The sequence below is a fragment of the Scyliorhinus torazame genome, chromosome 7 (assembly GCF_047496885.1).
Source record: "Scyliorhinus torazame isolate Kashiwa2021f chromosome 7, sScyTor2.1, whole genome shotgun sequence".
NCBI lineage: Eukaryota > Metazoa > Chordata > Chondrichthyes > Carcharhiniformes > Scyliorhinidae > Scyliorhinus > Scyliorhinus torazame.
Window position 1 is genome coordinate 236,013,253 of NC_092713.1, and position 25,220 is coordinate 236,038,472.

At 47.8% G+C, this 25,220-nt stretch overlaps 1 protein-coding gene across 3 annotated transcripts in view; it reads left to right on the top strand.

Moving 5' to 3' along the window:
• Nucleotides 1–24,653, top strand: part of cplx1 (complexin 1) — a 432,339-nt gene extending 407,686 nt beyond the window's left edge. For all 3 annotated transcript variants that reach the window (XM_072512169.1, XM_072512170.1, XM_072512167.1), the window contains exon 4: nucleotides 21,197–24,653. In XM_072512169.1, the coding sequence (XP_072368270.1) occupies nucleotides 21,197–21,394 (198 nt within the window). In that variant the 3' untranslated portion in view covers nucleotides 21,395–24,653. The remainder of the gene's footprint in view (nucleotides 1–21,196) is intronic.
• The last annotated feature ends 567 nt before the right edge of the window (nucleotides 24,654–25,220 follow it).

Genomic DNA, 25,220 nt, shown 5'->3' on the forward strand with positions numbered 1-25,220 from the left:
CTCATTTCCATCTTAAATGGAAGACTCCTTATACTGAAACTCTGCTGCCTCGTTCTAGATTCTGCCACAATGGGCCCACTTCAGGAAAGTGGGAGCCCAACTGAACCACTTCACTGGTCAATTAAGGTTTCCCCCATGTCTCCTTGGGAATTTTGCCAGCGGCTGAGGTGCCTGCTGCTGTGTTGGAAGGCTGTTCAGTGAAATCTGATGTCCTCCCAGTGGGCTCGATTTTTTTGGTCCATGCAGGGCACCTGCAGGAATGGCCATCCCCATTTTAATGGCGATGACTGCCATCAGTGACTTTCCACTGCCCGACACCTTCCCACCCCATTCCAAAGGCCTGCCAGTCTGGACACCAAATTCATCAACCTCACGTCCCCCTCTTCAAGGGGCATCATTGATGCAGTCCCATCCTGCAACTGTAGCCTCAGAGTTGCCCGCTGATGGTTGCTGGGCCGCTGGTCTTCAGATTCAACCATCAGACTTTTTGGGGTGGACCATCATTCTTAATAGGGATCATGGTCCTGGCAGTGACTGCTTAATTGGCTAACGCCTAGAATTTAATTCCCCAGGTCTTGTTTTTGACTGAAGTGTTGTCACCTCCTACTTTCAGCCCCAGTGTCAGGATTTGTAGCCTCCGTGATAAAAATCAGCCCTGGGTGTTCTGTTCGCCAATATATATTTTTTAAAATTTAGAGTACCCAATTGTTTTTTTTCCAATTAAGGGGCAATTTAGCGTGGCCAATCAACCTAACCTGCACATCTTTGGGTTGTGGGGGTGAAACCCACACAGACACGGGGAGAATGTGCAAACTCCATACGGACAGTGACCCAGGGCCGGGATTCGAACCCGGTTCCTCAGCGCTAACCACTACGCCACCGTGCCACCCTCCCCAATATTTTTTAAGCACATCATGTAATGCCCGTTGCACTCTAAAGATTCACATTCCACAGCAGATGCATCAGAGAAAAGATAGGTTACCACAAAGCAGTCCACTTGACATGCATGCTATCCACTACCTTAACCATCCACTTCCGTCATCACCCACACACCGTGGCTGCAGTGTGCACCATTTACAAGTTGCACTACAGCTTTGCGCCAAGGCTATAACAGCACATCCCAAACCTGAAACCCTCTACTAACCAGAAGGACCCCAAGGGCAGAAAATACATGGAAACACCACCACCTTCAAGTTCCCCTTCAAAGCACACTCTAACTTGACTTGGGAATAGATTGCTGTTCTTTCATCATTACTGAGTCAAAGGGCGGGATTTTCCAGCCCTTCTCGCTCGCAATTACGACGAGACGAGAGTAGAGAGTAATCGAGGCTTTATTAAGCAGAGATGTGTTGCCTCCTACAGCTGCCGCCGAAATGGCTGCAGCTCGGTGAGCACGCACATTTATACTCCGCCTACTGGGTGGAGCCAGCAGGCAGGGATCTACCCCCATACCTGTAGTACAGGAGCCTTACCATATTATTTCTCATATACATCATATATACAAACAATGGTGACTACCACATTCACCCCCTGTTAAAAAAGAGTCCAGCGGAGGTGGTGGAAAACTATTTACATGTATGTGAGCATTTTTAAAGTGCACAGTTTGGGGAAAAGTTCACAAATTTAGCCGGTCGGGTGCCTTGATCCTCCGTTGTGAACGCCGCAGTCCCAGTGGCGATGCAGGTGCCGGCTTGGTCACTGGTGACTCCAGGAGCATGTAATTCTCATCTTCATCCCTGGGTGGAACCAATGGGAGGATGGATCGTCCTGGAGTGGGGGCTGTGGTGAGGTGCGCTGGGGGGAGGATGGGTGGCGACGGGGCAGTTGGGGGGGCAGGGGGGACCCAGCTGGTGCCAGGTCCCTGAGGGCGACTGTGTCTTGCCGGCCGTCGGGGTCCGCCACAGAGATGTACTGCGGGTTTGCATGGAGTAGCTGTACCGTCTCGACCAACGGGTCCGCCTTGTGGAGCCGCACGTGCTTGCGGAGGAGAACGGGTCCTGGAGCTGCCAGCCACGTTGGGAGCGAAACCCCAGAGGTGGACTTCCTAGGGAAGGCAAGGAGGCGTTCATGGAGGGGTTGCAGTGCAAAGTAGCGATCGGATGGAGTGGAGGGCGTCGGGGAGGACCTCCTACCTGCGGGAGGCCGGGAGATTTTTAGACCATCGGGCCAGCAGGATGGCCTTCCAAACCGTCCCGTTCTCCCTCTCCACCTGCCCGTTACCCCGGGGGTTGTTGCTGGTCGTCCTGCTCGAGGCAATACCCTTGCTGAGCAGGAATTGACGCAGCTCATCACCCACGAAGGAGGATCCCCGGTCGCTGTGGACGTAAGCGGGGAAAACGAAAAGAGTGAAGATGCTATTGAGGGCTTTGATGACTGTGGCAGACGTCATATCGGGGCATGGAATGGTGAAGGGGAATCTGGATTATTCGTCGACCACGTTAAGGAAGTACGTGTTTCAGTCGGAGGAGGGGAGGGGCCCTTTGAAATCCATGCTGAGGCGTTCAAAGGGACGGGAGGTCTTCACCTGGTGCGCTCAGTCTAGCCGGTAGAAGTGCGGTTTGCACTCCGCGCAGACCTGGCAATTTTGGTGACCGCCCTGACTTCCGCAATGGAGTAGGGTAGGTCGCGGGCCTTTATGAAGTGAAAGAACCGGCTGACCCCTGGGTTACAGAGACCATCGTGTAGGGCCCGGAGTCGGTCCACTTGTGCGCTGGCACATGTACCTCTGGATAGGGCATCGGGGGGCTCGTTGAGCTTACCGGGGCGATACAAAATCTCGTAATTGTAGGTGGAGAGCTCGATCCTCCACCTCAAGATTTTATCATTTTTGATCTTGCCCCGCTGTGTGTTATTGAACATGAAGGCAACCGACCATTGGTCAGTGAGGGGAGTGAGTCTCCTGCCAGCCAGGTAATGCCTCCAATGCCGCACAGCTTCAACGATGGCTTGGGCTTCCTTTTAGACGGAGGAGTGCCGAATTTCGGAGGCATGGAGGGTGCGGGAAAAGAATGCCACGGGCCTGCCTGCCTGGTTGAGGGTGGCGGCCAGAGCGACGTCTGATGCATCGCTCTCGACTTGAAAGGGGATGGTCTCGTCGACCGCATGCATCGCGGCCTTGGCGATGTCGGCCTTGATACGGTTGAAGGCCTGGTGAGCCTCGGCAGTCAGGGGGAAAACTGTGGAGTGAATGAGTGGGCGGGCCTTGTCCGCATAGTTAGGGATCCACTGGGCATAGTATGAGAAGAACCCCAGGCATCGTTTGAGGGCCTTGGGGCAGTGGGGGAGGGGGAGTTCCATGAGGGGGCGCCTGCAGTCAGGGTCGGGCCCTAGAACTCCATTTTGCACCACATAGCCAAGGATGGCTAAGTATGCTTGGTGCTGAACACGCACTTCTCCTTGTTATACGTTAGGTTCAGGAGTTTGGCGGTGTGGAGAAATTTGAAAAGGTTAGCGTCATGGTCCTGCTGGCCGTGGCCGCAGATGGTGATATTATCGAGATACGGGAAGGTGGCCCGCAGTCCGTACCGGTCAACCATTCGGTCCATCTCCCGTTGGAAGACCGAGACCCCATTAGTGATGCCGAAGGGAACCCTGAGGAAGTGGTAAAGGCGGCCGTCTGCTTCGAGCGCAGTTTATTGGCGGTCCGCCTTGCGGATGGGGAGCTGGTGGTAGGCAGATTTCAGGTCCACTGTAGAGAAGACCCGGTACTGTGCAATCTGATTGACCAAAGCAGATATGCATGGGAGGGGGTATGCGTCGAGCTGCGTGTATCGATTGATGGTCTGACTGTAGTCAATGACCATCCTGTGTTTCTCTCCAGTCTTTACAACTACCACTTGGGCTCTCCAGGGGCTGTTGCTGGCCTCGATGATGCCTTCCCGCAGTAGCCGCTGAACCTCTGACCTGATGAAAATCCTGTCCTGGGCACTGTTCTGCTGCTCCTGGTGGTGACGGGTTTGCAATCCAGGGTGAGGTTTGCAAACAGGGAAGGTGGGTCGACCTTAAGGGTCGTGCGGCCGCATACAGTAAGGGGTGGTAGGGGCCCGCTGAATTTCAGAGTTAGACTTTGGAGATTGCACTAGAAGTCCAGGCTGAGTAACAAGGCAGCGCAGAGATTGGGGAGGATGTAGAACCGGAAGTTGCTGAACTCTACGCCCTGGACGGTGAGGGTGGCGGTGCAGTATCCCCGGATCTCCACGGAGTGGGATCCGGAGGCCAGGGAGATTCGTTGGGTAATGGGGTGCACCGCGAGGGAGCAGTGTCTTACCGTATCAGGGTGGATGAAGCTCTCCGTGCTCCCGGAGTCGAGAAGGCAAGGTGTCTTGTGGCCATCGACCTTCACCGTCATTGTCGCGGTTGCGAGGGTGTGTGGCCGGGACTGGTCGAGCGTGATGGAGGCGAGCTGCGGCTGGTGTTGGTGGGCCCCGGGCTTGTCGGCGGCGGTTGCGGGCAATGAGCGGCCCGATGAGGTGCCCGACGAGCAGGGGTCCTGAGGCGCCGTCCAAAATGGCGGCGAAGATGGCGGCCCCCATGGGGCGCACGTGGCGGGTGGCGTTAAAGATGGCGGCACCTATGGCTGCACGTGTTCTGATGCGAGGAAGATGGCAGCGCCCACGGGCCGCATGTGGGTTGCGAGGATGAAAATGACGGCGCCCACGGGTCGCACGTGGGGCGTGCAGGGAAAATGGAGCTGGTTACACTGGCGATCGACCGGGCCTGGCACACCGCAGCGAAACGTCGTTTCATCCAGCAGACCTTGCAGATTGCGCTCCGCGCCGGGCAGCGCTGCTGGGGGCGCTTTGTCTGCCCACAGAAATAGCACTTTGGCCCCCCCGGGGTTGGTTGGCTGCCACGCAGGCAGGCCTGCGGTTGGCTGGGGCCGGTCGCTGGTGGGGTCCACGATATCCAGGAGGGGGGCGCCGTGCGGTCGGGGGCGTATGCTTATACATTACGGGAGGCTACCGTTAGTGAGGTCGCGAGTTTCTTGATTGCCGTGAGGTCGAGCATACCCCTTTCTAAGAGGCGCTGGCGGTTTTACGCTGACCCTATGCCCGTAACGAAAGCTTCCCTGATTAGGAGTTCGGAATGTTCAATGGCCGAAACTGCCTGGCCATTGCAGTTCCTCACCAGGATGTGCAGGACACGCCAGAAATTTTCCAATGACTCACCGGGAGTTGTTGCCTCGTGGACAGGAGGTGCCTGGCGTAGAGTTTGTTGATCGGCCGGGTGTAGTTCTCTTTCGGAAGCGCCATGGCCTCAGTGTAGTTGGGCGCGTCCCGGATAAGGGGAAAAATCTCGGAGCTCAACCATGTGTACAGGATCTGGAGTTTCTGTGCTTCTGAGGGTTGTTCTGTCGCTGATCCGATGTAGGCTTCAAAACAAGCTAGCCAGTGGTCGAAGGCCGACGTGGGGTTGTCTGCTTGAGGGTGCAGCTGCAGGTGATCTGACTTGATGCGTAGGTCCATCGCTGTAAAATCTCCGCTTAATAAATTGATGCACTATCAATTACGACGAGACGAGAGTAGAGAGTAATCAAGGCTTTATTAAGCAGAGATGTGTTGCCTCCTACAGCTGCTGCCGAAATGGCTGCAGCTCGGTGAGCACACACATTTATACTTCACCTACTGGGCGGAGCAAGCAGGCAGGGATCTACCCCCGTACCTGTAGCCTAACTATACAGGAGCCTAACCGTATTACTTCTCATATACGTCATATATACAAACAGTGGTGACTACCACATCGGAATTTTACAGTCCGGCCGAAGGGGAACTTCCCACCGCGGGTTCCCTGGCAGCTGCATGGGAGAGCCACACAACACACTGTAGACTTCTGCAGGACCAGAAGATCCCACTAGTGGCCACTGGTGAATCACCTACATTGCTGGAAAAAATGCAGCGGGAGGAGGGGGCGTAGAAATCTCACCCAAAGTCTTATCCCTCCTTACCTAACAGTGTCTTGGTTTTCCTACGTCACATATTTTAAAGCTGTTCAAGGGGGATGGGCAATAAATACTGGCCTTGCCAGTGACACCCACATCCCTTGAAAGAATACAACAAAGTTCAACAATAAACCCTTCAGTGAAAGAGTTCTGATTTACAATTTGTGTCAAAGCTGTAAGTTTTTAATATCATAAAATTCAAGAAAAAGCTGTAACACAGGAAATTTATCTTCAGTTGTGTTTTGAATTCCAGAGGCCCAGAGTATTTTATCCTCAATGAGAGCTGATGTTTAAATGATTGCTTTCATTGGAAAGGAGGCAGACGGAGCGGGGCTGTCACCTTTCTGCTGGAAGCGGCTGGAAGCCCGGACCATTTTTAGTCGTCCCTTATTTAATTCCTGTTAGTTTTAGGAGCAGCTCATTGAGCAGGTCGCGACTTCAGCATCAGGCTTCAGGTGTGAGTGTGGAATGTTTGTGGGGCTAGAAGGAGCATTGATTACTGTTTCTCCTAGGCCCATTCGAATCGAGTCCGAGATGAAAAAAATCTATGTCCGGGATTCTCCAGTCCCCAAAGCCGATTTTGTGATCGGCAATCGGGCGGAGAATCCCTTTTGACGGCAAAATCGTGGGCGCCGCCTGTTTGACGCAGGTTTCGTATGCTCCGCCCCCTCTGAATCGGCGTCATCGCGCTGCGCGCCGTATGCCATTGGAACAGCCTCAGCGTGTCACCTGAAAGCCCTCCCCCGATGCCCCATCCCTGTTGGGCCAAATTCCCGACCGCGCGGTTGACGTGCGGTCTCAGCGATCGGGAACCCAACTACGGCGGCTGCGGACTGTGTCCAGCGGCAACACAGTTGGGCGGGAGCCGTGCTGCTGGCCGGGGGAGGGGGGGGGTGGTCCACGAGGGTTGGGGGGACTGGTGGGGAGTGGCGAGAGAGTGGCCAGGGGGCACTATCTGGCAGGTCAGGTCCACACAAGGCCGGCGGCATGTTTTACGGTGGGACCGCTGCAGGTCATCGCTGTGCACATGTGCGGCTACGGACCCGGCCACTCTGCGGCCGTTTATTTTGTGGAAGCCGGGTGTTTCACGTGGCGTGGCTGCTTGTCCCTCACCGGTCGCAGGATTGGTGAGAGAGAGAGAGAGGGGGGGGGGCCCGATTTTATTCACGTAAAATGCCACAGATCCTCCATACTTAGCCGCAGAAACGGAAAATCCAGCTCTGTGCCTATTGCGAAGAAATTATATTTACAATATACATCAGATCCCAGCTGGGTCTCGCACTATCGTTTCCATACCTGGCCAACTTTATATTGAAATCAATCAATGACCTCAGCCTCCCTTTAGCGGGGGAGCTCATACTCAGCGAGACTCATGGGGAGACTGATTGCTCCAACCCTGTAGGTCTTGTGCAGGTTATAACAATTCTAAATTAGTTTTTTACTTCTAAGAACCACAGGTTGGGCTGCTGTACACTGACTGCCAATGGACAGTGTGAGCTGGGATAGAACCCTGAGTTTCAAGGACTAGTTGACCTCTCAATTCATCTCAGTGGGTGCCCAGACTGCTACTTAAGGTTCCCACCAATTACAGTGTTCAATACAGTTCCGTACTGATTCTGAAATTTAGTGAATCAAATAATGGGCATCATGGGGCTGCTTGGAGAACATTCATGATATTTGTACCTTGCAAGTACAATTCTTCCATTAAAAACCTTAATGGCTGATGTTCAACCTTACTTGCAATTCACCACCTACCTGCAGCTTGATTAGTTCTGGTGCAATCACTTTTTAAAGTATTCATTTCAATAAAAAGTCTCAGGGTTACAATGCATCCACTCAGATTTAACCATTTGAAACAGAGATAAGCATTGATCAATTGTGAATCATTTCAAAGTTTTAAGTTGACTTACTGGACAGGTATCAGAGCTAAAACTCATGGGGTGGAATTCTCTGCCGGCGGGATTCTCCGTTTTGCCAGCACCCGGGGGCTTCCCGACAGCGTGGGGCTGCCCCACAATGGGAAACCCACTGACTGGCCAGTGTAACGGAGAATCCCGTCGGCGGGTCGAGGCAGAAAAGTGGCGTGGAGGGCAGAGAATCCAGCCCACGGTTTTCTCCATTTAATCAAATTTTGGGCAGGAATAGGGTCACAACCAGGTCTCTCTTTTGGCATACAAGAGTTCACAATAAAGTGGTGATAGTGTGTGTCTCTCTCTCTCTTCTTTCACACCCTGGATCTAGGAATAGCAAAACTCTCTCGGTAGACAACAAAACTGGAATGTTATTGGAGGGCACAGACTAAACTTAGGTCACCTAATTCAATTGTTTATTTCAGAAACTAAGAACTTTATGGTGGCGCAAAACAAGTTGTCAACAAAAACATAAAATGCTAAACTGAAAGGTTTAATTCTAATGTGTAACACTAAACAAATCATGTTAATTATTATTTGCTATTTTATATTTAAAATACACACATATACACATATAGGCCTATCTGGTGTACTCCGGAAGATCTTCACAATCCTGGCATGAACGTACCAGAGTCAGTACTTTTGTTAAGATGGAAGAACTAAAATGCATGAAATAGCAGAGTTAATGGATTTATTCTACTTTGGATCAGATTTGACTCAGGGGACCACCAGTGCTGATTTTCAATAAGGCTTGACCTGCTGCTCATGGATGATCACAGTTACGATCACCGAGCAAATGCAAACCAAAATTGTGATCTTGCTCCATGCTTATAATTTCCTGCTGGTTAGAGACGCAGTCAGCATTCCCTCCTGAGAATTCTTTCATCTTCCACCTCAGTGAGTATCATTTTAGTTAGTCAAGGGGAGAAGTTTCATTCTGCACCTGACAGCGCATATGTTACTCGGACTCATTTCGAGAATATGTTAATCAGTTACCAAACTCAGTGCTATATTCGAAAATAGCATCCCAGGCTTGGATGGAAATAAGGAACTTAAATAATAGGGTATATATTAGAAACAAAAGACAGAATTGAAGAATGTCAATCAGATCAAGCGGGAAAATATGGAATAGTTATTTTCTCCAGTACTATCCGGTAATAAAATAAATATATTTATTTTCATAATGTCAGGTTTTATTACAAAAACCATTGCTATAAAATTCTGCCATTGTGGATTTCATTCAAAAACAATGTTATCACAGATTTTCAATAACTGTAGGAATGGCGATGATAGATATCCTGAAGATTTTTTGGAACATATCTGGCATGTTTGATGAATTTAGAGAAGTACACCAGTCTGTTTAACTGGTTTAAGTATTCTCTCAATCACAGAAACATTTTCTCGCCTTTTGCTTGTTTCTTAAATATTAGTTGTACACAGTGGGGGAGAAGGGAGGACCTACAAGATCTTATTGATTCACAGGGAGCAGGTTAGTCAAAAAGTCACAGGAAGTGGGGCATTTAAGTAGGTGACCAGTGAGGGGGAAGGAGGGGATCGATCAGAGAGAGGGTCGATCGGGGCCGGGTGCGGAGTTGGGGGGTTTAGCACCTTTCATGAAAATTATTGTGTTAAGAGAGAAATAACAAAGATGGAAATATTCTCTCCTGGACATCCAATGGGTAAACCAGGTACTCCCTCGAGGAAGTTCCCACGTAAGGATTTACCTGGCAATTGTCCAGAAATGCTAATTTTCTCTAATTGATTAGGTGCTGTGACAGGGACAGAGGCGTGATTGGAGAAACTCGAACACAAAGGTGTGGGTACGATGGCTATGGATTTGGGAAGCAAGAATGCATTCAGAAAATTTAGAGAGAAAAGAGAGATTGGAGAAGGACACCAGTTTGCAAGGATTAAGGGTTAAGATTCAGCTTTTGAGGAAAGTGACAAGGATGGTGGATTTAATAATAATAATCTTTATTAGTGTCACAAGTATGTCATAATATACACCAGTATATCATGGTGCAGATACACACACTGATGGACACACAGTGGGACCAATCAACACCGCAGCCAATCACCAGTTAGATCACACGCACTATAAAGAGAGGGGGCATCAGAGTTCTCGCTCATTCGAGCTGCAGCTTCCTAGTAGGACAGAGCTCACAGCCTGCAGCACAGACATTCACCATGTGCTGAGTACATCGACTAGTTAGGACTAGGCAAAAGGTCTTTAGTTAAAGCTAATATTGTGTTAACCCACAGTGAGAGTATATTAAACAATTAATGACTCAATAAAATAGTTTTGCACTATTTCAAATGTTGGTGACCTGTATGTGTTCCATGGATCCAGAGAGCCCAACACAACATGATACCAGGTGTTGAGGGATATTAGCACTTCTTAGACCTACCTGCAAGTGATCTGCCTTCCGCCAGCATTCCGTCATCCTGCAACATGGACAACATCTGCCCGCCACCGCCGCTCCGCATCGCCGGCAACCCAGGGGCCAACTGGAAGATATTCAAACAGCGCTTCCAACTCTTCCTTGAGGCCACAGACAGGGAGGACGCCTCGGATACCAGGAAGATTGCTCTCCTCCTATCCACGGCCGGGGACCATGCCATCCACATTTTCAATTCTCTTACCTTTGTGGATGATGAAGATAAAACAAAGATCAAGGCGGTCCTCCTCAAGTTTGACACTCACTGCAGCGTAGAGATGAATGAAAGTTTCGAGCGCTAAGTGTTCTAACAGCGTTTGCAGGGTAAGGATGAACCTTTCCAATCCTTTCTCACTCACCTCCGCATCCTTGCGCAGTCTTGCAGCTGTGGGCTCACCTCCGACTCCATGATACGCGACCAGATCGTTTTCGGTGTTCAGTCGGACCCCCTACGACAGTAGCTCCTCAAAGTAAAGCAGCTCACCCTAGCGACCGCCATTGAGACCTGTGTCCTACACGAAAACACCACAAGATGGTATTCCCACATCCAAGCGGCTGAAATGGCGCGGCAAGGTCCCCACGAGGCGGAACGGGTCCGAGCAATTGAGCAACTCAAGGGCCTCAGCCTGGATGAGGGTGGCCATTTTGCGCGCTTTTCACGGACTCCCGCGCTTGTGTGCACCAAACGAGGGGACGGCGACGTCGAAGAACGTAATGCGCAGGCGTGCACCACGCACGACCGCACCGCGCATGCTGACGCTACGATGTGCGGCAACTGTGGCTCCGCCCATTTAAAACGGCAATGCTCTGCCAAATCTCGACAATGCCTAAGATGTGGCAGACTTGGCCACCATGCTGCCTTATGCCGAGCAGCTGAGCCTGCCAATTCATATCGCTTCAGCCAGTCTTGCAGGAATGTCCGGGCAATTCAACCCACGGTCACCGAGTCCGATTCCGACCTCCCACACAACAGTGACACCGAGGACCCGAAGGCGCCTTTTCGAGTCGGCATCGTGACAAAAAACAGGGTGTCACCAACCGACCAAAGACACCAACCGCTGTTGGTATATAGCATCGATCTAGACGATGAGTGGTGTGCCACCCTGACGATCAACCGGTCCCAAATACGATTCCGCCTGGTTTTCTTTTCTTCTCCAGCACTAGTACAGCCACTCCATTAGTAATTCTTTCACCTGAAGTGGCAGGAGGAAGAGGAGAGCCCTGAAGTGTTATCAAATGGGTTGTATTGCATGAGAGATGTTCCATACTAATTCACCGCTGAAAGCAATGATCAAATCCCCCTTTGGTAGATGTTTAGTGCCTGAGGAGACTCTTGTCTTTCAAGATAAATTGCAACGCCAAAACAAAGATTTGCATTTGTTTAGCACCTTTCATGAATACAGGCCATCCCAAAATACTTTACAAATAATGAAGTATTTTTGGAGTGTAGTCACGATTATAATATATAAAATGTAATAACAATTTGCACATAGCAAGGCCAACAGATAACAATGTTGTCATGATATTCAAACACACACATCATGATGGACACACTAACAGGCAAATCAGAGTACACAACACCACAACCAATCACAGACAAGAACACCAACCACATAAAAAGCACGAGCACGACACCTGGAGGTCAGTAGGTCTGGGGAGAAGGGAACAGAAAGAGCTGATGAAACACCACAAGCAGGGAGCCCCCCACGTGCAGAGTGCAAAGACCAAGTTGTAAATAGTGAGTTTAAATAAAGAAGTGTTGTACCATATGCAACTGTGTTGGCTCATCTGTGTGTCAGAACACCCAACACCACATGGTACAGGAGTGGATCGATACCTGCCTACTAACCTGCCATTCTGGACATGGACCACACCGGCAAACCGCAGCCGATGCAAGTCACGGGGAACCTAGGCACCAACTGGAAGCTCTACAGGCAGCGATTTGACCTGTACATCCGTGCCACCGAAAAACAGAATGCCTCGGATGATTCGAAGATTGCAATGCTCCTCTTCTACGCAGGCCCCCACCCGAACGATGTCTTTAATTCACTGGTGTTCGAAGAAGGCGAAAACCAGGCCAAATATGACACGGTCATCCTCAAACTGGACCAGCACTTTCAAACTGAAGTAAACGAAACTTTTGAAAGATACATCTTTCAGCAACGCCTGCAAGGTAAGGAGGAGCTTTTTCAACCCTTTTTGACGCACCTCCGGATTCTAGCGCAGTCCTGCGGTTACGGCACCACTACAGAGTCCATGATCAGGGACCAGATTGTTTTTGGCGTTGCCTCTAGTGGCCTACGCCAGCAGCTTCTTAAAATAAAGAGCCTCACCTTAGCGTCTGCTGTGGAAGCCTGTGTCCTCCATGAAAATGCTACCTGCCGTTTTGCCCGATTTCAGGCGTCCGAGTTGGCACGGAGGGGGTCCCCAGCCGTCGAATCGGCAAGCCAGGCCGCCCACGACGTTGAACGCATCCAGGCCGTCGATTTCTTCCCGCCCCACGGCCCGGACGACAGCGGCCGCTTCCCGCGCTTTTCGCGGTCTCCCGCGCAGGTGCGCGCCAAAAATAACGGCCACAACGAGGGACGCACTGCGCAGGCGCGCCCACCGCAAGATCGCACTGCGCATGCGCAGTGGCGCAACGAACGCCGTGACGTCATGACGTGCAGAAATTGTGGAGGTCTACACTTAAAAGGGCAATGTCCTGCAAAATACCGACAGTGCAACAGATGTGCCATGATAGGCCACTACGCAGCCCGCTGTCGTGCGGCTCAACCCATGGATCCGGCGCATCCTCGACAACCTCGCACACGAGTCAGGACCGTCCAGCCCACGCATCAAGACTTCCAATTAAGTGATGCAGATGACCAGGATGACTTCCGAGTTGCCGTCATTGATGTCAACAAGGTCAATGCCATCAATCCAGACGATGAGTGGTGTGCCACCCTGACGGTCAACCGATCGCGCGTCGCCTTCCGTCTGGACACCGGCGCATCCGCCAACCTGATTGCTTACTCTGCAGTCCAGGCCATGAAGGTCAAACCACCCATCACACCATCCCGGCTTAAGATGGTTGACTATAACGGGAACGTTATCCCGTCCATAGGATCTTGCCAGCTACAGGTGACTCACAAGAGGTACACGGCCACACTCCCCTTCGAAGTTGTGGGCTCATCAAAGGACTCGTTACTGGGCGCACAAGCGTGTAAGGTCCTTCACCTGGTACAGCGCATCATGTCTCTCTCTCCAGATGAGATATCCGACTTCCCGGATGCTGAGTTCCACGCGAATCTCCATTCCCTCCTCGCTCACAACCAGGAGGTTTTTGAAGGCATGGGGACATTGCCACACACGTACAAGATTCGACTCAGACCGGACGCCATCCCTGTCGTTCACGCACCTCGCAGGGTTCCTGCGCCTCTCAAAGACCGCCTCAAGGCACAACTGCAGATTCTTCAGGACCAAGGGGTCCTATCCAAGGTCACGGAGCCCACGCCATGGGTCAGCTCCATGGTCTGTGTAAAGAAGCCCTCTGGCGAGCTCCGTATATGTATAGATCCAAAAGATCTGAACAACAACATCATGCGGGAACACTATCCCATCCCGAAACGAGAAGACCTCACCAGCGAGATGGCGCGAGCCAACATATTCACTAAATTGGATGCGTCCAAAGGATTCTGGCAGATCAAACTGGACCCGGCCAGCCGAAGACTATGCACATTCAACACCCCTTTTGGCAGATTCTGCTACAACCGGATGCCATTCGGCATCATTTCGGCATCTGAAGTATTCCACCGCATTATGGAACAGATGATGGAAGGCATCGAAGGGGTACGTGTATATGTGGACGATATCATCATTTGGTCCACCACTCCGCAGGAACACATGCATCGTCTGCGACGTGTCTTCACCCGCATACGGCAAAATGGCCTGCGTCTCAACCGTGCGAAGTGTGCTTTCGGCCAGACGGAGCTGAAATTCCTCGGGGACCACATCTCAAGGTCCGGGGTCCGTCCCGATGCAGACAAGGTTAGCGCCATCACAGCCATGCCACGACCGGCTGACAAGAAGGCTGTCTTAAGATTCCTCGGCATGGTCAACTTCCTTGGGAAGTTCATTCCCAACCTGGCTTCTCATACAACAAACATGCGCCATCTTGTAAAAAAATCGACGGAATTCAACTGGCACCAGTCGCATCAGCGGGAATGGGAGGAGCTCAAGCACAAACTGGTCACGGCACCAGTGCTGGCCTTCTTTGACACGACTCGCCCTACAAAGATCTCAACAGACGCCAGCCAATCTGGTATTGGAGCGGTACTCCTCCAAAAAGACAGCACGTCATCATGGGCCCCGGTTGCGTATGCCTCACGAGCCATGACCCCTACCGAACAGCGCTACGCGCAAATCGAAAAAGAATGCCTGGGCTTGTTAACTGGACTGGACAAGTTCCACGACTATGTGTATGGCCTGCCACGATTCACGGTCGAAACTGACCACCGCCCCCTGGTCAACATCATTAACAAAGACCTGAACGACATGACTCCTCGCCTCCAGCGCATCTTACTCAAACTCAGGAGGTACGATTTTGAACTGATCTACACTCCGGGGAAGGAACTCATCGTGGCGGACACTCTTTCCCGAGCAGTGAGCACACCACCAGATGCAGAGGGGTTCGTGCGTCAAATTGAGGCACACGTGACTCTGACAGCAGCAAATATGCCAGCTGATGATCCTAGTCTGGCCCACATACGCGCAGAGACGGCGACTGACCCTCTGCTGCAGCGAGTGATGCGCCACATGACGGAAGGGTGGCTAAAAGGGCAGTGCCCCCAGTTTTATAATGTGCGAGATGATCTCACCAATATAGACGGGGTCCTTATGAAATCGCATAGGATCGTCATTCCACACAGTGTGCGCCAGATGATTCTTCGTCAACTACACGAAGGCCACTTGGGCGTCGAAAAATGCAGACGAAGGGCCCGGGAGGCGGTATATTGGCCGGGTATTAATGAAGACATAGCCAACATGGTGCTCAACTGCACAACCTGTCAGAGGTTTCAGCCAGCGCAACCTCCGGAAACACTTCTACCACACGAGATGGTGACGTCCCCCTGGGCGAAGGTGGGTGTTGACCTATTTCACGCGCTCGGCAGAGATTACATTGTTATTATAGACTACTTCTCAAACTACCCGGAAGTCATGCCTCTCCATGATCTGACGTCGTCCGCAGTCATTGGGGCCTGCAAGGAAACGTTTGCTCGCCATGGCATTCCAAGGACTGTCATGTCAGACAATGGACCTTGTTTTGCCAGCCGTGAATGGTCGTCCTTTGCCGCAGCATATGGTTTCACTCATGTGACATCCAGCCCTCTGCATCCACAATCGAACGGGAAGGCTGAAAAGGGTGTCCACATCGCAAAGCGGCTCCTGTGCAAGGCGGCTGATGCCGGATCGGACTTTAACCTTGCCTTGCTGGCCTATCGATCGGCCCCGTTATCCACGGGCCTCTCGCCAGCGCAGCTACTAATGGGTCGCTCCCTCAGGACGACGGTACCTTCCGTCCTGGCACCGACAACAGACCATGAGGCGGTTCTTCGGAACATGCAACTGCAGCGTGATCGCCAGAAAGGGCGGTACGACACACGAGCGACGGACCTGCCCCCCCTGTCCTCCGGAGACAAAGTACGCGTCCATCAACCGTATGGTGGCTGGTCAGCACCGGCCGAAGTCCTCCGACAAGTGGCTCCCCGCTCGTTCCTGGTTCGCATGCCGGATGGTTCCGTGCGTCGCCGCAATCGGCGCGCCCTTCGCCGACTTCCACGCTCACAGCCACACAACACGCCAGATCCTCAACAGGCTTCCGAGGATGACTTTGTGGAGCTGCCGCACATCACGCCCTTTCCATCGCCACCCATGGCCATGCCTGCACAGCAGCCGGTGGTTCTTGATCCACCCTTAAGGCGGTCAACCCGAATTCGTCGCAAACCCATTAGAATGGACTTATAATACAGTTCATATGCTTAATAAGTTGGACAATTTTACATGATAACCTGTTGTTGTTTATCGTTCCAGATGTCGTCTGACTGGGCAACTGATCAAATTTTTTTTTTTCTTCTTCTCTCGTTCGCATTTCTGTTATGTTATGGTACAACTGGATTCATGTGACGCACTCGACATCGCCCCATGTACATAGTTCCGTCATAGACACATGCTGCACACGACACACACACACTCTTAGATGCACTCACGTCACGATCATATTTATTACCACGTAGGCACATATCTTTGTAAAAAGGGGGGATGTCATGATATTCAAACACACACATCATGATGGACACACTAACAGGCAAATCAGAGTACACAACACCACAACCAATCACAGACAAGAACACCAACCACATAAAAAGCACGAGCACGACACCTGGAGGTCAGTAGGTCTGGGGAGAAGGGAACAGAAAGAGCTGATGAAACACCACAAGCAGGGAGCCCCCCACGTGCAGAGTGCAAAGACCAAGTTGTAAATAGTGAGTTTAAATAAAGAAGTGTTGTACCATATGCAACTGTGTTGGCTCATCTGTGTGTCAGAACACCCAACACCACAAATGTGATAATGACAAGGTAATCAATTTTTGTGATGTTGATTAAGAGGTTAGTATTGATCAGTACTCCATGGATTCAAAATAGTGCTTCGGGATCTATTACATGCCCTGAGAGGGCAGATAGAGCCTCGATGTTTAATATATCTGAAAAAAAGCTCCTCCAACTGTGTAGAACTCTCAGTACTGCATGGAAGTACAACCGAGAGCTTTGTGCTCAAATGGAAAACAAACCCACAACAGAAGGCAAAATGGCATTAAAGTTGTGAAGACATGCTGAATGCTAGGCTCTACAGATGCTGAATAAAATAAAATATAATGGGGCCAATGCATAAGCCAATGCAATCTGATATGCTCCATTCACCAAGGTGGCACCAATCGTATATGCACACATACTTGGCACACTCTATGGGGAAGTGTAACTGGTGTCTGGGTTAACAGAATCAGATGCAGAGCTTTGCAAGAAGGGAATCAACTTCTAACCTTTGAGATGACTTCTAAAGTGGCTGAGCTGATCAGCTGTGGCCACAGACGATATGTGAGACAGACTTTCTTTGTTCTAATTTATGTCTGTTCTTTCTTAATCCCCCAGCATCTCCAGCTTTGGGAGAGATTGTCACTGAGTTCAAAAGTCTTTTCTTCAGTGATTTCCATTCCTTTAAATTTAATTTATATGTTTCCTCGCTTATCACCTGCATGTTCCTTACAAATGTCATAGTATGCCCTGAGACCTGTGAATAAAGTTACACATCGACATACCTAATTGAGTGCTTTTAACACATTTACACGTAACTGGATTTAGCCTCATCTCTTAACCTTTTAGGTACAACTTGTGCCAATTGAAGAATTTATTTTTGTTCCAAACTATGCACTCACAGGCTCAATTCAATTGCTCACTCACACGCACATTAATTCACGATTACCTGTTCATACAGATGGGTACAGTCTCATCCATCTCTGTGCGAAATGCAGAAAATTGGAATGCCCAGACAGCTGAACAAAAAGGTCATTACTTAACTGTGAAATAGATATAAGTGTGACAACATAATGGTCCAGATCTTCCAGTCTACGAATAGTTGAAGACAAAGTGTACCCTGGAAGCTATCCCAACTATTCCCCTTGACCCCCCCTTCTTGACCGCCAACTCCCCCTGACAACGCTGCCTCCCCCCGAGACGACCTAACTATCCCCTAACCACATCTGACTAAATCCCAGCCTGACAACCCCTCCTGATCTGACCTGACTACCCCACAACCTACTAACCCACCTGCCCCTTACTTAGTTCACCCACCTCACCAATCATCACACATAACCTACCTATCACCCAACCCACATACTACCCTACCCACCTCACGCACTTGTCCATGACCCATATGCCACCCTGTCCATCTGTCACCTTATTTTTTTGTCACCCTACTCACTTACCTACCCTATCCTCAGGACCACTTTCATTGGTACCTTTCAAAGCAGCTTTGGGACTCTTTACTAGAATACGTCAACCTTAGAAAGGGGGCATATATTCTGTGTGAATTCTTTATGCTTCTCCATGCGAGGGCTCCAGCACTGAACCATATGTGAAGGATCCTCCATCAGAATATTGCTCAAAAAAATAAGTGGAAGGCAAATGTGCAATTTTTTGTCTGATCAGGGTTGGCGATTCACCCGAATTCTCCCATCCATTGACTCTGTCTGCACCTCCCGCTGCCTTGGAAAAGTGGGCAGCATAATCAAAGACCCCACGCACCCGGCTTACTTACTCTTCTAATTCCTTCCATCGGGCAGGAGATACAAAAATCTGAGAACACGCACTAACAGATTCTTCCCCGCTGCTGCCAGTCTCCTGAATGACCCTCTTGTGGACTGATCTGATTCCTTCACACATCTTCCCTACGTACTACACTCCATATGCTTCACCTGTGCCTATATATTTATATTGTGTATTTTATGTTTGTTCTATTAAGTATTTTCTTTTCATGTACGGAATGATCTGTTGAGCTGCACGCAGAGCAATACTTTTCACTGTACCTCAGTACACGTGACAAGAAACCAAACCAAGAATATTTCTATGTGCAGTTTCGGGCGCATTTAATGGGGTGTTTCTCGGCAGCTGCAGCACCAAAATTGGCCCAACTATTCAACGGCATTTACGTTTTTTTTTGGCCTCAGGAAGTTTCTTCCCATCGAATCCACAGTTATACAGTTTTCCTTCTCAGGGGTTCCAAGCTCTTCAGCAGGATTGGCTCCTCATAGATTGGTGCACCATTTTGAACGGTTGTCCCGAGCTCTACAGTATGTGTTCCCCCTCTTTTCAGGACCCCTCCGCTTTCAGGACCTCCCCCCAATCTTTTTTTGTACCCTCAAAACCCCCCTCACCTCCCCTTTCAGTGGTATGGCCCCCCCCCCCCCACAGACCCCGAATCTTGGCAGTGCCAATGTGGCACATAGGCCAGACTGGCACCCTAGCAGTGCCACATGGTTACCCTGGCAGTGCCAGGTTGACACTGTCAAAGGGCCACGTAGCACTGCCAGGGTGCCTGGCTGGCAGTGACAAGATGCCAGGGTGCTGCCCTGGCCCTGACAACCCGGGGGCTCAAATAGCCTGCGAGACAATGCCAAGGTGCCATCACGCTATCTACATTTGTGGAAATGTGCTAAATGGCGCCCGGTCAAGGTCTCACAGGTGTGGCCGTTGACTCCAGGCACCAGGTGAATAAGGTGTCCTGTTATTTAATGAGCCTAATGGCTCATTTCAATATCATTATCTGGATCACCTCCAGCGAGGGCATGATCCGGATCATGCCGGGCGCAGCAATTCGGGCGACTCACGATTGGCCCGTTGCGTGGAGCTCAATTTGGGTCTCTCCCGGATTCACTCATTGTGGCCGGCTCCACGCTGGGTGCAACGCGGTGGTTGAATCATGCCAAGAGTTTCTGATCCTGATTGGAAGATCTGGGAATGTTTATGGACCCCATGGACAAATGTAATGGAATTGCATTACAAAGGTGTATGAAAATACTTTTGACTGTGTGCTGAAGTTAACACTTATTCTTTCTTTCGGCACAGCTTCCTGTAGTTGTCTCTATAACTACTTTAGTTTGAAATAATTTCAGGAAACTGATGCAGTAAGATTGAAGATTCCCCTTTGGCAAACTAATGAGCAAATTGTGATGACACATCACAATTGTGAAACAGTATCTTAACAAATATGTTCGCCTTGAATTTCCTTTCTTTTTGCTCCCAAAGTCATGCTTAATCCAACCTCAAACCAATTAAGTGATCAAAAGGATTGTCGAGTTTTGGTGCCTGAGTTGTGCACATAACAATAATACACCCAAAACTCCATCTTTTTCAGTCATCTATTGAATCCTTCACCTGAGTGTATCTCTTCCCATAAAACTGGCCATGACCATAGATTGCATTTCCTCATATACAAATAATTGCGTTTGCTCGGGGGCTATCGTCAAATTACAGACACATTTTCAGGTGCAGTAGGAAGACATCTTTCTGGCATTTTATTGCAAATATTTTGTTGCAATTATAAGCAATGCTGTACTTCTTCAGTGTGTTTCTGTGAGAGGCTTTTACTGAACTGATCTTAAGATGTCTGTCTCCAGAGGCAGAGTCCACAAGGCAGAGTCACATGACAACGGTAAGTCAGTAGGTTAGTACAGCATTGCATTTGCAAAACTCAAATATATTTGACTATTTTTTTATTCTTCTCATTGTAAGTAACATTGTAATCAGCATAAGTCACATTAAAATTTGATAAGTTTCCCCAGTTTTGGGATTTCTATAACATGTGCCTGACACACATGAATGATAGTTGAATGAGTTGAAATGTTAATTTTTAGAACTAAAGGTGGAATGTATGGTATGGGTTTGATGCTTTCCCTTGAGACCTGATTGTTCATACTGATTTATATACTTGATGCAAATGTTTATGTTGAAGCATATTTTAATACAATCTGGAAATTTGAGCATAATTTGGTATCAGCATAATCAATGTGGGAAAGGGCATATTTTCAAAGCCCAGTAACATTTGGGTGTTTCACATGGAGGAAATTTAGGCCACCATTCGTATCTATGGCAGTCTATCTGTATTTATTGGGTACAAGTTACATTTTAATCAATAGCCAAGTAAGACTTTTAACAGTGTTACTTTGCAAATGTTCAACCGGAGCTTATTTGAAATGACTTTGATTAACAAACTTTGCATGGATGGGAAATACTATTGAAAATCTGGCATGCTCTTCAATGCTTCTGCTGGTTCTAGATGGGGCCATATTAAATTATCTGCTTTGTTTAAACACTAGTACGGACTAAAGAAGAAGGAGGAAAAAGAAGCTGAGGAAAAGGCTGCAATGGAAGCACCAATAGAGGGGAGTTTGACTCGCCCAAAGAAAGCAATTCCTGCTGGTTGTGGTGATGAGGAGGAAGAGGAAGAAGAAAGCATCCTTGATACTGTCCTTAAGTATCTTCCTGGGCCACTTCAAGACATGTTCAAGAAGTAGTTTAAGAAAAGAATACTTTATATTGTAAATTATTTTAAGTTACATTAATAGGATTTACATATGTTTTGACCATATATTAAAATACATTTCTTTTTTTCTCTAACTAGAATAAAATGCTTATACTCCTACTGCAATATAATTACAAAAGATTTTTTGTGCCTCTCTATGATGTAAGCCATGGTGAGGGGGTTGACATGAGCATGAGGAGTCTGGGAAACCGGTAAGCTTCCTGTAAACTCCTAAATGTCTCTATTGTAGATTCCACGTATGCTCATGTGATATAAAAACTCTCAACCTCACAACTGGCAGTATTAATTTGTGTTCATCGCTGAGCTTTTCTACCGTATTGCAGGCATTTTTGAATTTGCCCTTTTAAGTTGCCATATTGCTAAATGTACTGTGATGTGTGACTTGGTTGTTGGTTGTAACAGAAGAACTTGGGGTGGCATGCAGCTAGGCACCCTGCGTTGTATGCGTGTAAGATCTGACAATTTTCACAGTGATTTCTACTGAGATTTTTAAAAGTTTTATGCAGTCACTTGTTTTGTAGCAAATATCTTTGCATGATTTGCTAAAATGGTGAAACTGTACAATATCATAAATGGAACTGCCTTTCTGTTAAATAATGGAAATTTGCAATATAAGTTGATAATCTTTACGTTGTAAAAAATATCTAGCATTATTGCTTTTTGGGGAAGGAAGGAAGATCTCACTGGTTTAGTGTACTAAGGTAGCAGTGTCATTTTTTTGTACATCACAGAGAAAACATGTTTGTTTAAAAATAATAAGAGGCCACCATTGCACTAAATTCAATCCAATTTTACCATCATCATTGAGAATGATTTAATAACGATCATCAATCCATGGAACACAGTGCCCAGAAAAATGATTAATTCAATTCCTTCGCCTTTACACAATACAATGACTAAATGAATAATGAATTGAATTATTTCTGAAACATTCCTAAATATTGATATGCCCAAAGCCTTTCTTGGAGTTGTGGGAGCGGCCTGGGTGTGGGGCCTTTATAACTGCCATTGTTTCTTTCCACTGTTAAACTGTTTTTGGTTCAACGTGTGAATATTTTGATGTCTTCAGCTATCAGGAACTTGGGGGAATAAAGTTTATAAACAAATTTAACAAATTGTGGCGTATTGCAAAATAACCATTGAGTACTGATTATATAAAGTAACAGACTGCCATCCTATTTAAGAAGCCTTTTTCCTGCTCCACTTAACTTTTTGTAGCCATTGACCTAATATTTTATACATTTGTAAGTTTTTGAAAGTTCTTATTACTTTGGTTACTTTTTGTAACAGAAGCTATTTCTATTTTAGACACTAACTGTCATGCACTGCTTTTCGACGACATAATGCACGTAGGAACAAGACATTCTCAATATTTAATGACAGGCTAAGCAGAATATTGCCAAATGTAAACCTTAACATTCCTGGAGCACTTTCTTATTGGAACTAAAATTTCTCTTTGAGAGTTAATATATGGCTTAACACTTTTTCTTGTCACCTCTCATGAGATAAGGCTACATTAAATAATGCAATTAAACAATGCTTAATTATAAACCAAAATAGGGTAAATGAAATTCCACCATAAGAATAAAAAAAACTTGTATTTAAATCACTTTCATTGCAAAAAAGAAATCACATTAGACGTTCTTCTTTCCTCAGTCACACACCAATTACATTTTCAGTAGTTTAGATCAACTTAAGTGAATAGTTGACGTGTGATCTGTTACAACTGTTCAGCAGTAATGTACTCACATGTATATATGACTGACCTGTTCCAAATGCTACCACAGAGTGAAACTATTAGCAATCTGTCTTTGGATGTGGCGCAGACTGACTTGTGCTGTGTATGTGGATTTTTATTTGATGGTGAGCTTTGCTGCTTGCGTATAACACTGGTTCAGCTCTACTGAATTTCAGTAAACTAATAATTGTGTTTCACCTGCATTTCATTTTACACCAAAGCAAAGAGAACTGTTCTCTTTGGATATCACTGATTTAATTGCTCCCATAGCATAAAACTAGGTTAAAATTTAGAGAAAATTAGTTTAAAAATCTCAGGTATTGGTTCTTGGATTTCAAACCACTATGCAGGAGAGTTGCTTGTGTTTGTGTTATGCTTGCTGTTTCCCACCGCAGTCCTACTAAAACAAAACCAGGTCTCCATTCAGGAGAATCCTAAGTTAATGTTTAAAGTTAATTTAGGGTTGCTAAGCTTCTTCAGTTGAACTCTTTTTCAATAGTTAAAGCCATATCAGTTAGACTGCAATACTAGAGGAAAATTGAAAGGAAAATATCTTTTCCTAAACAGAAGAGTGTATTGAATAATTTATACTTAAAGCAACAGTGATGTCTGTCTGTCTGTGTGTGAACTGTCAAAACATCTGTCTAGTTTTGGACCAGTCTCTGTAACAGGGTATTTCGCTTGAGCTCACTTCTCATTCTCATCAACCATACTACATAGTTACTACATTACCACAACCATTTGGAAATGTGATCTGCTTTTTAATGTTGAATTCCCATTGCTCAACACAATGGTACACCTGGTGTATGTATTTATGAAGAATATTTATGAAAGCCATGCTTGTTCTTCAGATGTTTTATCACTCAAGCTAATATTCACTAAGTTGTAGAAGAAATGCACGTACAGAGGTGTTATCTTTACTGATTGTGAATTTCAATTAAAGGCGCCACAAGGTTAAAGATAATGGAAACTGAACGCGTTCAACCTTATTCTCAGCTGGCATGCCTCTATGTTTTGATAGGATCTATAGCATTGTAATTTTAAAAGTGCTCAATTTGAAGCGTTTTTTTTATTGGTTTTTACAAAGTCATTCCACATATTTAAATGTTCTGCATAAGGAACTGCTAAGAAGTCTTATTATGGTAGTTGCTACATTCTGGGAGCTATGTTGAAATGTAAAATTGTAATATATTTTAAATAACTTTTCATCTTTCATTTCTGTTGTGCCATTTTATTTCTTGCAAGGAATTAAATCAGATGTAGTAAGGTTGAATATGTTCAGCAATGACTTTTTTCCATAGCAAGCTAGAAAGATTAACCTTTGCAGCCCAGCAAAACTTAAAATTCTGCCACTCTGATTTATGAGAATGTAAACTCTGTTCATCTGATAGAAAACTGTAATTTCATTGCATGTCATAAATGTGCAAATCACTGTAGTACTGTCACAAACTGATCTCATTATTCTTTAAAAATAAAATGGTTTATAAAAACATTCACTTTGCTTTCTTTGTGGAAGAACCGGGGGCGGGATTCTCCATCAGCCAACGGCAGAATCGGGAAACGTGATTGGGCGGATAACCGTTTCCGACGCCGAAATCGTGGCCACGCCCGTTTCACGCCAAAGCACAATTCTATATTGCCTCGATAGCGGCATCGATGCATTCCAGAACGCCTGTACAGTAAACACCGCTGGCATATCATTAGCGGGCCCGACCCAATATTCTCCGGGGCCTCCGTAATTTCCCGCCTCCAATGGGCCGAATTCCCAACGGCGAGGTTCACTTGTGCTTCTAAAAATCGTGAAACAAGCGCAGTGGCTGCTGAGGGAGAGAGAGGGGGTACGGAAAGTGTCCAACATTGCCATAGTTCACTGACAGATGTACCGCTGGCTGTGGGGCTTCTGCCGGGGGGGGTGTATAGCGGGGATGGCCAGGAGGCATGGAACACCATTGCCGTGCCCTGCAAGGCAGCCATGCAGCTGCGCACGCCGTTGACTGCCCACTGTGAACATAGGGCCACGGGTCATATGGGTGTCCCCTCTGGCCCCAGCCAACCCACC